Genomic DNA, 14,401 nt, shown 5'->3' with positions numbered 1-14,401 from the left:
TAGAAAGAGGAAAAAGGGACACAACATAGTAAATGAACAAAACAGTGTGACGTGAGATATTCCTGAATAATACTACTATGTAATGCAAGGAATCTAAGTAAAAAGAGTTAAGACTTACACGTTTTGGGGGAAGGTGGAAATAGCTAGTTTCAGAGAAACATAGACCAGTGACAAGAGTGGGTGAGGGAAGGAGGTATCCAAGTATATAATGGTCAAGAATGGCAGAGAAAGGAGGGATGAAGGAAAAAGTGAGGCACACAAAGGAAGACATTAGATGCAAGTTCAGAGACAGAGAAGAATACCAAACCAGACATGGGATGAGGGAATAGTGAGGTCCAGAGTACAGATAGGTGCCCTGGCCATTGAAGTAAAGAAACGGGGGGATGCTGGTGGATTAACATAGATTATTGAACCCAGATCACCCCAAGAGGGGAGCATGAGGGACTTTAAGAGAAAATAATCCAGTGCAGTATAAGGGGAAGGGTTACATTCCTGGGAGACTGGAATCATCCAGGATCAGAATGGCAGATTCACACTGAGAGCAGACAGGCAGCAGGAGTTCATTTAGGTCTTGAACCATGAAGTGTTCACACAGCTGGCACAGGAATGTATCATAAAGGATAGGATTCTGGAAGGGGCTTTAATTAAAGCCATTAGTTAAAAGTGATCATGCCACTATGTGATCCACACATAGCCGGCCTTAGGCATAGGCCAACTAGGCGGCCGCCTAAGGCACTGCTCTTGCAGGGGTGCTTTTCTAGTATTTATTTGGTGTAGGTAGGCCAGGATGAAGGCACTGGGTGGTGTGGGAGAGGGCGCCATGGAGCCCTTTTGCCTAGGGCACCTGTTGACCTAAGGCAACTCCTGTAGTTGGGGAAGAGTAAGAGACTAAAGACATAGAAGGCAGGGTGGGATTTTATGGGGCAGTTAAGACAACCTGGAGGAGAATGTCAAACAAGACTTAAGAGACTAAGGGCATACGTAAGGAAGTAAACAAGATGAAGGAGTGGTTAGGGATGCAAAAGGCATATGCTATGGAAAAGGGTTTGAGCAAAATGAAAGATGACAAAAAAAGAGCAGAAAGCCACCATAGCCACACTTGATGGTGATCTGAGCAATTATTTTTTAAAAAGAAAGCACAAAAGAGCTGGAAAGGAGAGGATGAGGAGGTGATGAATAAACAGTACAAGGAGGCCAGCATTTGGGCAGCCTAGGCAGAAACTGGAAGTGGTTGGAAGAAGTGGCCAAGAGGGTGTATAAAGACTAAAAAAGATTTGAAAAATGGTCCAATGCTTAGTTCAGAAGAGTTTTAAATCTGTTATAGCTAAATAGCATAAATTACTTTGCATCTGATCCTCATCAATCAGATTGCTTAGCAGTTTTGTTTATCCAAACAGTGAAGAATTAAGTCAAAGCTGTGAAACTTAACCACCAGCTGTTTCATGTCAGTATAATCTTCTCCTAGTCTATCAAAATGCACTGCAAACAAGCAAGTGCTAACAATGACAATAATGGTGCATATAAAGGGTCTATATTAGAACACCAAACATTTGAAATGTCGAGTGTTCTAATATCGACCCGTTTTCAGCGAACGCTGAAAATATCGAAGAAACAGAAAACCGAATTCTTTCCTAGGGAAAGAATTTGGTTGTCCGTTTCTGTTGCTTTGGTATTTTCAGCACTCTGGTGGAAAGTTACGGGTCGGGTTCAGGTAAGTGTGCGATTGTGTGGACATGTGGGTTAGGGCGGGTTAGGTGAGTTAGGGCGCGGGTCAGGTAAGTGTGCGATTGTGTGGACGTGAGGGGTAGGGCGGGGTAGGTGAGTTAGGGTTAGGGCGCAGGTGAGGTGACTGTGCGATAGTGACAGACCTTAGGGTTAGGGTTTGGGCTAAGGTAAGTGGATAGTGAGTGGTGTATGTATAGTTTAGTGTAGGGTTAGGTGTAACAGTTTAGGTGTATGTGTGTAGATTGCTGTTTGTTTGGTGTGCTTGTGTTGTGTATATGCATTTTGGAACAGCAATTTTTTTCCCTAGGAAAAAATTTGCTGTTCCGAATGTTCGATGTTTTGTATTTTCGATTGCTAGGGTTCGATATTAGAACACTTGACATTTTGAATGTTTGGTGTTCTAATATAGACCCCATATAAACCAGAACTTGAGATTAAGACTTGATGTTCAAAGAATGGCACAGAATAGACAGCTTCAATATATATCTAAGAGGTTAGGCAAATGTTTTTCTAAGAGGCAGTATGTTTTAGTATATAATTTCAGGAATAAATAGAAGAGGCAGTATGTTTTAGTATATAATTTCAGGAATAAATAGAAAACAGGCCATAATATCTCAAAATGAGTCCCTCTGATGAGTATATTTTAAGTTGAATGTAATACATGGAGACTATATACAAACCATATTCTGTGCATTCATTGACCAAGAAAAGTAACATCAACTATAGAATGACAGAATTTTCACCAGCCAAGTGACCATAGCTACACCCCAAGGTGGCTGGATGTCCAATGACATGCTCAAAAAGAAAGGGATAACCAGAACTATACCAAAGAAGGATGAATAACTACAGCCATAGTCAAAAGTAAATGGATAACCACTGCCACAGCCAAAGAAGGATGGATGATCAGATTCATACCCAAAGAAAGATGGATGACCAAAGTCATATCCAAACAGACAGGGAAGACCACAGCCATACACAAAGAGAGAGATGGACGGATAAGCAGAGTCATACCTTAAGAATGATGGATGACCACACCATACCCACACAGAGGAATGGATTGCCAGAGCCACACAAACTCAGGGATGGATAACCACAGCCATACCCAAAGAAGGATGGATAATAACATCCCTACCAAAAGAAGAAAGGAAGGTTGATCCGTGGTATCCCCCAAGAACAAATGGCCAGTACCATGTTTAAAGCCACAGCTGCTGCATCAGAGAGAGAGGAGGCTCTGTTTCAGGGGTGATATCACCTCTTGGGCCTACCCAGGGCACTCAACCAAGCTTAGTGGGGGCTCTGAGGTAATCTTGCTACTGCCTGAAGGGAACCTCTCAGTGGTTGTACCTTTGAAAGGGGTGGAGTGTTTTAAAAATTCTGAAACTCCATCATTACTATAGACTTTTTATTAAGCTAAAATGCTACCAAATTACTGGAGAAAAATGTTAGCTTATAGTACCAACATAGGATGAGAACAATTAGGACAACTATAAAGCACTGCTGCATACATAATACAATAGCCACCAAATGCCAGTGTGGAAAATTACATGTAACTTTCTCCCTGGCTATATAAATGAGTCATAAGTCTAGTCTAAAATATGTAAACTGTACTGTGCAAGGTATATGAATGCAGCTTGGTGCACATTTTTCCTGTAATGGCAAGCACCAGTAAGTGTACATATAGACTTATCACCTGGCTAGCTTATGTTATTAAATCACATGTACAGAAGAATAAACTTATATTAGACACATCATAATGAAAGAAATCACCACCAGAAGAAAATAAGAAGATATTATCCCACTTAATAGATAATAAAAGCCCAAGAATAACACTGTGAGAAGTTTGTGGGACCTCAACAGTGTAACTGTGTTGACAGTGTAAAATTTAGTTAGTTCACATGAAGTGCAATTAAAACACTGGTCTGTATCAAAAAATACATAAAGAGAGGTTAAAGCAGTTTAACCTGTATAGTCATGAGAAGAAGAAACAAAGAAAGACATGACAGAAGCTAAAGTAATTAATGAGAATCTAAACTGTTCAAAAAGGTATCACATTTTGAAAAAGAAAGGTTTATGTGAATTAAATGATGTAGTCTGAGGACCCAAGGTGGGTAGCTCAGGCAAAATTAGAAAATACTATTTCACTGAAGGGGTGTTGGACGACTGAATCTCACTTCTGATGAGGAAGCAGATTCAAGAACAGTAACTGAATTTAAGAATGTATTGGACATGGACAAGATCATCTTTGCTAGGATTTAGGGGAGTATAAGTTGTTGGATAAGCAGGCCTTGTGCTATCACATTGAAGAATTTGAATGTGATATATTGGAAACTGCTTCTCCAGTCAAAGTAATTGAAACATGTTTGTACCATTAACTGCAATGGCACAGACTGAAAAGAGTTTACCCCACCAAACCTATATAAGCATGCTATCTCCATGGCTGTACAACACTGTGGAAAAAAGAAACTCCCCCAAAAAGTGCAACACAGTCTTCAGCAATCATTGCTTTCACTCCCATAACTGAGCAAGTAATTTCTGAAGAACTGTGGGTCAAGGAACCATGAAACAACAAGGACCTGCAATTTATGCAATGAAAACATGATACACTAGGTGGGCCATGTGTATCTGTCTGCCATACCTCTCAACCTCTTAGTGCAAGAAATCTGGACAAAGCCTGACAAAATGGGAGACATAGGCCCAAAAACAGGAACACATTTAAATATTGCTCTCAGAAGCTTAGAAAGTTGCTAGAGTAACAGGGATGCATTAACATGCACTTCCTGAAGGATGTGTAGTCTGAAACTCAAATGTATATCATTATTTGGTGACTGCACTACTCAGATCATCTGTGTTTTCCTAGAAAACTACACTGTTTATAAGGAAAAGACCAAAAATATGAGGCAAAAATCTGGACAGTTGAGAGGTATGCTGTCTGCCATTAAATATCTATGCTTCTTTGGTTCCAGTTTGCATTAACATCCCTAACTGCTACGCCATAATCCATGAAACCTCTTCCAGTGAAAGCAGTCTTTCCAAGTAGCTTCACAAACTCTGAAGATATGTTCAAAGCAGACTCCCACAAACTTTGAAGATATGTTCAAAGGAGACCCCCCAACAGAAGGCAGTGAGTCCAAATCCAGCAGTGTCAGAATTATGGGAGGTGTTGCCTATGAAGTTCACCGCACCCCATTCTGTTGTAATGCCATCATATTTCCAGGAGCTAATACAGGACTGGTGAAATTGCCCTTTTCCCACATATTTTTGCATATTAATAAGCCCAAAGGCATATCCGCACTGCAGTGAACAGCCTTTCCCTCATCACTTCTGCAAGTTAAATGCTGGAGGCAGTCATAGTAAAAGACTGCTTCCCCCACCCCCACAAATAAAAAGTGAAGTTTTCTCCACAGGTAGAGATTAATTTGATATAATTCATTTGGTTGTTAATCAAGAAAGTGAAATAGTCCATCTCAGTTCCTTTTTCAGCCATGACCCTGGTTACAAGAAAAAGGTAAATACAATATATTTTGATGTTGTACAGTAGTCCATTAAAAACTGTGTTTCTGCAAGGAGAGAACCTGCACACTCACAGTCTGATTAGAGATCAGGCTTGATGTGTGGACCATACAGGTGTGAGGCAGAAAACTTAGCCACTGGGGCATCATGCTGCTTTATAACCTTCTGTTTTTGGTTCAGATGATACTGCCTCTGTGTTTTTGCACAATACATGGAAAATACATGGAAGTACCTACACAATGGGCTGCTCAACACTCATCTCTCTGTCAAGTGGAAAAGGATGGCCTCAAATGTGCTGACTACCTTTCCTAAGGAAAAGTACATGGAGTTAGGCAAATGGATATATACATAATCATGAAAATACACCAGAAACACAAACTGCAATGAAACAAGAAATCTGGCAGGCACACATGGACCACAAAATCAGTTGCAAATGAATCCAAGGCACAAGGAAAAGTTGTAGTCACTTTTTATTCACAGAAAACCACAATGAAATAAGCGCTTTCGTCATCAACTATTGGAGACTTCATCAGATAAAGTACCATACGCTAAAAACAGTTATTCTAAAGCAGAAATCAGAATATGCCCACCATCTTAACCAATCAAATCAAAAGAGAGAAGTGACATCCCAACAGGATCATTATTGCACTTAAAGGTAACTGCATTTCATAAAAAAATCAAAAATATATAAATATAAATAAGAATAAAAAAACAGCTACCACCAAAAGCAGGTCTCCAGGTCCAAAAAGCCGAAAGAGTCCAGAAGCATACAAACCAAAGAAGGACCAGGAGTAGGCTGTAGATTCCAATATAAAGATTATTTATTGTAGAACAGACCACAGAATAAAAAACATAACAAAAACATAAGCGCTTATGTTTTTTATTCTGTGGTCTTTTCTACAATAAATAATCTTTATACTGGAATCTACAGCCTACTCCTGGTCCTTCTTTGGTATATAAACATAAATGCCTGAAAATCTTAAACATTTATAAATAGACTAAAAGTTTGATGAAGCATTCTGTATTACACTGTATAAAACCGTATAAAATACATATAAAATAAATTTAAATATAAAAAACATATATATGGGCTTAACAAATATAGTAAGCTATCTCCCCATTGCCTTTAATTTTAAAAAGGCAAGAAATGGAGAGACAGTCATTCAAACCTGGCCACTGGCCGGCATTTAAATGAATTTGCCATGTTAACTCTTTCTTTTCCAACAAAAGTCCCCATGTGTCACCCCTTTCATCATGATCAAGGACATCCAAGATAAAGAATTTAAACGAATGTGCTGTTTTTTCTGTACAGTGTTTAGCAAGGGCATTTGCGGGTTTATTTAATCCTACGTCCCTCAGGTGTTCATATATTCTTTTTTAAATATCTTTCAGTCTTTCCTATGTCAAAACCTTCACAGAGAGAACAGACTGCACAGTACACCACCCTTTCAGTGAAACAATAGACTCCTATTCAATTGCACTCTAATTTTGTTCACCATAAATGTATTACCTTCCAATACAAAACAACAATAGGTGCAAGCCCCACATTTTTTCATCATTTTGACTCTTCCTTTATTAGTGCCTTCAATAACAACAGGAAAGACATCTCTGACATTCTTTTTACAAATCGGGTTATTCTTACTAGTGATAAAGATGTGACGGAATGCGTTGGTAGTAAACCCAATATTGTTTTTAAAAAAAGGTAATAATTTAAAAACTATTTTAGAATCCAGTGGTGGAGTCCCATAGCTAGGGATGATGCTAAACACTGTACAGAAAAACTGGGACATTCATTTAAATTCTTCATCGTGGATGTCCTTGACCATGATCAAAGGGGTGGCCATAGGGACTTTTGTTAGAAAAGAAAGAATTAACATGGCAAATGTGTTTAAATGCCGGCCAGTGGCCAGGTTTGAATGACTGTCTCTCCATTTCTTGCCTTTTAAAATTAAAGGCAATAGGGAGATAAATTACTGTATTTGTTAAGCCCATATAGATGTTTTTTTATATTTAAATGTATTTTATATGTATTTTATACAGTTTTATATAGTGTAATACAGAATGCTTCATCAAATGTTTAGTCTATTTATACATGTTTTAAGATTTTCAGGCATTTAGATTTATATATATTTTCAGTTTGTTTATGAAATGCAATTCCCTTTAAGTGCAGTAATGATCCTGTTGGGATGTCACTTCTCACTTTTGATTTGATTGGTTAGGATGGTGGGCATATTCTGATTTCTGCTTTTAAAATAACTGCTTTTAATGTATGGTACTTTATCTGATGAAGTCCCCTATAGTTGATGACGAAAGCAGTTATTTCATTGTGGTTTTCCGTGAATAAAACGTGACTACAACTTTTCCCTGTGCCTTGGATTCGTTTGCAACTGATTTTGTGGTCCACGTGTGCCTGCCGGATTCCTACATACATAATCATGATATGGTAGGCTATAGTCTGAGTGTTACTGGTGATACTCTGTGACGTGATAAAGGAACGGGTTTCTTTTTTCTGTGCATCTCTCAGAACTAGCAAAAGTTACACAAGTCAAATGTTGGCTTATAACCATCGCATGCATGCAAAATGCTTAAATGTTATCACAGCTCATCTGAAACTTGCTAGCCCCTAAGTATTTAGAGGCCAACATATAAAGGGACATGTACATTTTTAAATGCAGAGCAGAAGGTGTGGAGAGTGGCACGTGATGCGAGTATACACCTGAAATACCTGGCTGTATTGCGAGCTCTAATATATTTCATCTTGACGCCAGGTGCAACTCCAATTAAGATAACATTAAAGCCAACTGGAAGCCTACACTACATCATGATACAGTCAGTCATACCTTAAACTTGGAGACCACATAGTAACAGGGATCTTTTCACTAGGGGTAAGGGCAGCAGGCCAAACTGGCTAATTGTAGCCACATGATAGTGATTCAACTTCTGAGTTAGATATACAATTGTAAGGAGTTGTAAGACAATTTGGGGTTGTATTAGATCCTAATGCACTTTCTCAGGCACTAGAGGTAATTTTGTGAACCCCCCAACCCTCACCATTGGCAGATAAGACTAATGTACAACAAGAGGATCACAGTCTGCATCTGGGTTACAACAAATAATGATATTTTCCTTTTTCTGCTCTTCCCTGTTGAATATTAACAGCCAAAGGCCTGTGAATGCATGTTTGTTTATTAACTAGTGGAAATGTCTAAATTCAAGGATTCTACACTCACCTAGCAGGTGTATCTGGAACACAGACTTCTTTCACCTACTGTACATGTAAGGGAAATGAACTACTGACTTTCTGGCAGATGGAGTAATAATTTGTTTTCTCTCTTTCATATCATGTTGCACTTTCATATGACAACAGTACTGCATGTCACATAACTCTAATATACAATTCATGGAATGCAAGCTCTCCATCCTCTGCACTATGAGAATAGAGTATGTTACATCATTCCACAAACCATGCAAAAACCCATCATCTCACGTCGTCTCCAAAATAAAAACAAATGCATCACCTCACCCTGAATACTCTAAAATCAAGGACATCATTCCATTCAAACCTTCAACTCATTTTAGCCAAACAGAACAGAATATTATAGAGCTAAGCACTCACTTTGACAGCAAATAATGCCTCCCTTAGGTAAAATCAAATCAGTTTATGTAAAGCAAGACATTAAGAATGTTACCTTACCTTTCCCATGTCCACCATGTCAAAGGACTGCATCACCAGCATGTCCGTGGACTTTGCGTGCTTGGATCCCGAAGACATGTCCTCCACAATAACCATAGGAACCATATTAACTCCCATAGGCAGAAAGGCTGGGGAGCTACATCGGCTAACGTGTAACCTCTGCTGGTCAGGATGCAGATGCTGTCGGGATTCGCTCATTCCTGCAGAGCCCAAAGAGTCACTTTCTCCCATAGATAGGTTACAGGTTTCACAGTTTGTAACAATCAATTGGCTACATACACCACTGCTGCCTGCTCCTGTAGAGTCAATACTCTGCAACCCTATCAGTTGGGAAGGCTGCCCACTAGGCTGAGGGCTTCCTGTTCTTGAAGACACCCCACTGTCACATGAGCTTTGTGCCCTATGAGTGCCTGAAGTTAGATCTGTTATAAGATGGGATACCCCGCAAAAAGACCTAGCATTTTGCCCAAGAGCATTTGCAACATTCAAGCCAGTTTGAGAATGGCTTAGGTTCTGGTCCTGATTTCTAACTAGTCTGCTTGAGTCCAGGGAGTGCGGATGTCGGGTGCTATCCAGAATTTTACTGATGGTGGTGTTCTCCGAGTCTTTATCATAAAAGTCCACACATGTCCATCTTCCTTTTTTATAAGGTTCTCCCAAACCAGGAGTAAGCTTTACGACTCGGAATCTGGATGACCCAGAGACTGGGGTAGTCACAGGTGATGCTCTCAGAGCAGAGGCAGGCACATTTTTTAGTAAAGCTTCATTTGCTTTGCTCCTGGAAGCTGATGCAGTCCCTGTGACTAGCGAATCATGGTCACGTGATGGTGTCAGTGTCACACTCCGAACTCCAGGGCTGACCCTGGGGCTCAGGGACCCAGTGGGTGACAGTACAGAAGGCCTTACTGGTTCTGAAGTATTGGCACTAGAAGTGGATAAGAGTGCTGTGCATGAACTAGGACAGGATGTGACACTACTACCTACCAAAGGATTTGTGCTTCCTGCTACCAAAAGAGCAGCATTATCAGTAGCAAGTACTCCACAGCTCGTAACACTAACAATTTCCCTGCCAGATCCCACACCAGTCTCTGTGGCTGCCAATATTCTTGACCTACAAGCTTCAGGTGCTGACCCTCTTCTTGCAGCAGGAAGGAAAACATTCAGATTAGGGGGAGAATTGGTAAAGGACAACATTTTAAAGTTCTGGTCCCCATCTGTCAGATGTGAGCTCTCCTGTCCGTCAAGCCCTTTGGCATCTTTATTAAAAGTCTCTTGCCTTCTTTCATTTCCTCCTCGGTCATAATCTGAGGTCACACTGGTTATCTGAAATCCACTCTTCTTTCTTCCACCACTCATGCTGTAGCAGAACAGCTGCAAATGTAGGTTGTAAAATATAGAGTTAGCACAGAAACTGTGAAAGAAAGTAATGAACTGTAGGCAGAAATGGCTGCTATGTAACTGTATGGGCACTTCCACTGTTGCTTAGGCTATATCACGTTCTAAATGTATATCTTTTACAACTTTTGCTGTTTCCTATTTCAGCACATATGACCTTGTCATCTCTTCCTTTTACTTAAAAAGGCAGTCAGTACAATGTTAGCAAACTATTCACTTCCACTTAACCTCCCCCCTAGGCTCTATCACCACAAGTCTTAAAACACTACCACAGTCAAAGGCAATAACAGCTAGAATTTATAATTATTGCTATAATGCATATTTCTATTTTTGCCATATATTGTGAGCACAAAAAGTGTACTAAATACTTGACATTTTAACTGAGTAAATGTACTTTTCATTAGAGGAGCTTAAAACAAGTTAAGCTAAGAAAAATACACTGTTAGAGGTAGCATTATATGTCAAAGGAGAAATGTTTTACATACATTAAATTACAGCTGACATTATTAGACAGTTTAAAAAGCTACATATACATTAGCTAAGCTTGTACTTCACATAGAACACTGTGTTCGCTTCCTCTTTTATATATTATTGATTAATCACTTCATGCGGCCAGCATCAGATTTAATGTCATAGCACATTGCTTATGACATCATAACTGCTAGCAGCAAACTATGATGTTGCAATAAAAGGTTGTGGTTTGAAGCAGGAAATAAGAAAAATGTAATGTTTCCTCTTGCTGAAATTTGAATGCAGCATGTGAGCTGTGCTCTTCTGACAGACTGTTAAATTTTTCTAAGTTTTACAAGAAGCAACAGCAGTTGTGCTTTCCGTATGCAATGCATTTCTAGTTGCTATCACTTGCAACAGTGGATTTGGAGATGCATTATTATTTGATTGTTATTAATCTCCTTACCCCACCTTTTGGTTTGCAGACTGTTAAAAAAAACATATTAAACATTACAGCAAATAACATCCAACTGTGCTTCACCCCACACTAGCTCACTAATTTACAAAATAAATAAAATGATGCAAGTTTAACTTCATTCTTAATCTGTTTGTCTGCATGGTCACTAAATGCTTAAAATGTTTTTAGTACAAATCAAACAATAAGAGTCAGCCTGCGTATTAAAGTGAATGCTACAAGATTACTTACACGGAAGTTACCGAACAGCCAACAATCTACGAAGATCCTCTTGTCCAATGTTAGCGCTGCAGTAAGTGTCACCCTTTGCATGCACTTGTCTTGGGATGACCCCCAGCTCTTCACTAAAGCTTTACAGCAAAAAGTTTATTTTAAATATCGGTAGCTTGTTTGTGGAGTTCACATCACAGACCAAAACAGTAAAAAACTTGCAAAACTTTATGTCCCTTTTTGGTGCCTCCTCAGGTATTCTTTCTCTGCACGATCGTTCTCTTTAAACTAGGCACAGTTGCAGCATATAGATATTGAAACACAGTAATTCACACTGACTTCTTTCTCCCTTTTTCACAGTTTGCAACTAGGTATATCAAAAAATAAGGCAACAACGAACAGCTGCACTGACAAAATAGACAGAACACACAACCCCCTTCCTCCTGCTGGCTGCCAAGGCTGATACATGGTGAAAATAAAGTTCCTTGACAGTCGTAACATATGCTCTTGTTACTTTCTGCTTTACAGAGCTGTGTCTAACACATGTTATTTATACTGACTAGAGCTTTACCAGCTGCAAATCAGCAGCAGCAGTGCACATAGCTGACAAACCATTGTACAAGGCAGGAATTGCATTCTTTGGCTGGGTACAAATCTCCCACCCACTCAGACCTTGTTGTCTTCCACCAAATTCTCCTTGTTGCAGGCAGGCTGGACTGGAGTTAGGGGTGGCTCCCACTTCCTCCCAGAACAGCTGGGATAGGTTCACAGGGACTGATTGCTGGTGACAGCTGGTGCTTCGGACTGCTCTTTGTTTTGTATTACACTTAGGACCCTGAAGTTCAGTGTCCAGTTTTGCTGAGCTTCATCGTACCACACTTCTAAAATGCTGCTGTCATTCTTTGCTTGAGAGTCCCGCCTGTGTTTGAGGGGGAGGTGCAGTAAGAAATCAGAAGCAGCTCTGAGGGCCACTTTCTGTGTGGATCAGGAGCTATCCATTTTGTTTTAAAAGTGCACAAGTAACTCTCTCCCGTTTAACTCTTCTACTGTCTTTTCTTGTGTCAGTCTCCTTCTAGTTCTCAAATTCTCTGTTGACAGTTTCTTACGAGGAAGTACTGCCTCTTTTGCTATGCCCCTCCTCTTCTCTTACTCTATCAGAGCACCAAACTTAACTAGTTCAGTTCTGCAATGGATGCTTTGGTTTGATGACTGGGATATGGCACTGTCCCGTGTGTCTCAGTACATTTTCTTTTGCTGAAATCATTTTATTTACTTATATTTTGGGTGATGGAGGACTTTTTATATTTTGAGGGTTGGGGGACCTGACATGCTCATTCCTAACTCCTTGCATATGTTCTACCTTTTTCAAAGCTTCTGCACACTGCTTTTATTTGCTGTATTTAAATGCTGAGGTTGAAGCAGCAGGCTGTGGTGGAAGGAAGTTAAGTCATTTCACCACTTCTTCCTTTTCAAAATCTAGAGCAGCTCTGGGCTCCCTACCATGAGTTTGCTTGCATATTCCTTATGTTTCTTTCTAATGATATAATTTCCTTCAGAGAGTGAACTTTTTTCTTTTCGTTCAAGCCTGCAATATCACTTCCAACTGTAAAGCTGTTTTCCTTGTAATAAACAAACACACATACACACATATAGAAACATGCACACATGTATAGAAACACACACACGCAGAAATTCTTGCAGGTTTTAAACACCTTTTTTTGCATCTTTAAAATGTAATTATTTATAACTTATCAAACATGGCTCCCTGTACAGGGACAAACGATATTTGACAGACACTGCAAAGACTACCTTAGCATCCACCTACTTTCTTCCAACAGTACTGGTGGCATAGGTACGTTGATGTGAGGGGGACAGCTGTTCTGGCTGTAAAGTGTTAGGAGGCACAATCATCAGATCATGATTGGTCTTCACTGCTTTACTAGCATGATATTTCAGTTGTGGTCAGAAATGAAGCACTGTAGTGTTCCGTGTGTTGCATAAACTGTAGCAGCTACTTGCTGCAAATATTTGATACTCAAGTCTGACAAAAGAAGATTTTTTTTTTGCTCCTGAAGTTAAAGTTGGGGGAGGGTAGATCAGGGGATGGCACTAGGCACAAATATTGTGAGCTACACTTCTGGACACTACTGTATGCTTCTCCTTTTTTAACAATCCTTTACACTAGTTATAAATCTAAACAGGTCTCATTCTACTATAAAATAACAAACGTCACATCCCTGTCTGGCATTAAAACAACTAAACTGACTCAGTCCCCCCTCCCCCCAAACCAACATACTTAGTCACAACTAATCACTGCTCACAACCTCTTATAGTCTTCTCAGAAATGTACAACATTAGAAAACTGTACTTCTCACCTACTAGAGATCTTTGTCCTAGCAATAGACTCTTTCCAACTATCAATATATCATACTGAATCTGTTTTTTAAAGTCCACTCTAAAAATTTTACTAATTATGTTGTCGTTGTTGTTTGTTGTTTGTCTTTCGGCTTTTCCCGGTAAGGGGTCGCCACAGCAGAACTCCGGTCCGCTAATGATTGGCAGCAGATTTTTTTTACGAAACGCTGAGGTGCCAGCTCGACGCCCAACCTTCAACGAAGGCACGCCCATTTACGCATGCATGTCTTTCAAACGCTACCCAACCGCAGGGAGGAAATGCAGACTCCACACGGAAGGCACTCCCAAGCCCAGCCGAGAATCGAACGGCTGAACCTCTTGCTGTGAGGTAACTCTGCTGTAACAAAGCTGATAAGTCAATTCTTTGATGTCAAAACTCGGAGTTGATATGTCTGGATGAAGGAATTCTGTCTATTGCTTTGAGACCAGAATTAATGGCTAGAATTTGCATGTATAATTTCTTTTATTGATCTGGTTCCTGACCAGCTGCAAGATTAAAGGGGCTATTAACCTCTGAGAGTCTGTTA

General features: G+C 39.8%; 1 protein-coding gene across 1 annotated transcript in view; it reads right to left on the bottom strand.

Annotated features, from left to right (window-relative positions):
* TSC22D4 (TSC22 domain family member 4) overlaps positions 1-12,529 on the bottom strand; it is an 816,869-nt gene extending 804,340 nt beyond the window's left edge. The window contains exons 1-2 of the mRNA XM_044077341.1: positions 11,481-12,529; positions 8,930-10,300 (exon numbers count right to left, since the gene is read on the bottom strand). Of these exons, the coding sequence (XP_043933276.1) occupies positions 8,930-10,300; positions 11,481-11,561 (1,452 nt within the window). The 5' untranslated portion in view covers positions 11,562-12,529. The remainder of the gene's footprint in view (positions 1-8,929; positions 10,301-11,480) is intronic.
* Positions 12,530-14,401: the final 1,872 nt, after the last annotated feature.

Source organism: Protopterus annectens, chromosome 7.part0 (assembly GCF_019279795.1).
Source record: "Protopterus annectens isolate FY-2018-M chromosome 7.part0, PAN1.0, whole genome shotgun sequence".
Lineage (NCBI taxonomy): Eukaryota > Metazoa > Chordata > Ceratodontiformes > Protopteridae > Protopterus > Protopterus annectens.
Note: the sequence above shows the minus strand (reverse complement) of the source record. Positions and strands in the feature narration are given on the sequence as shown.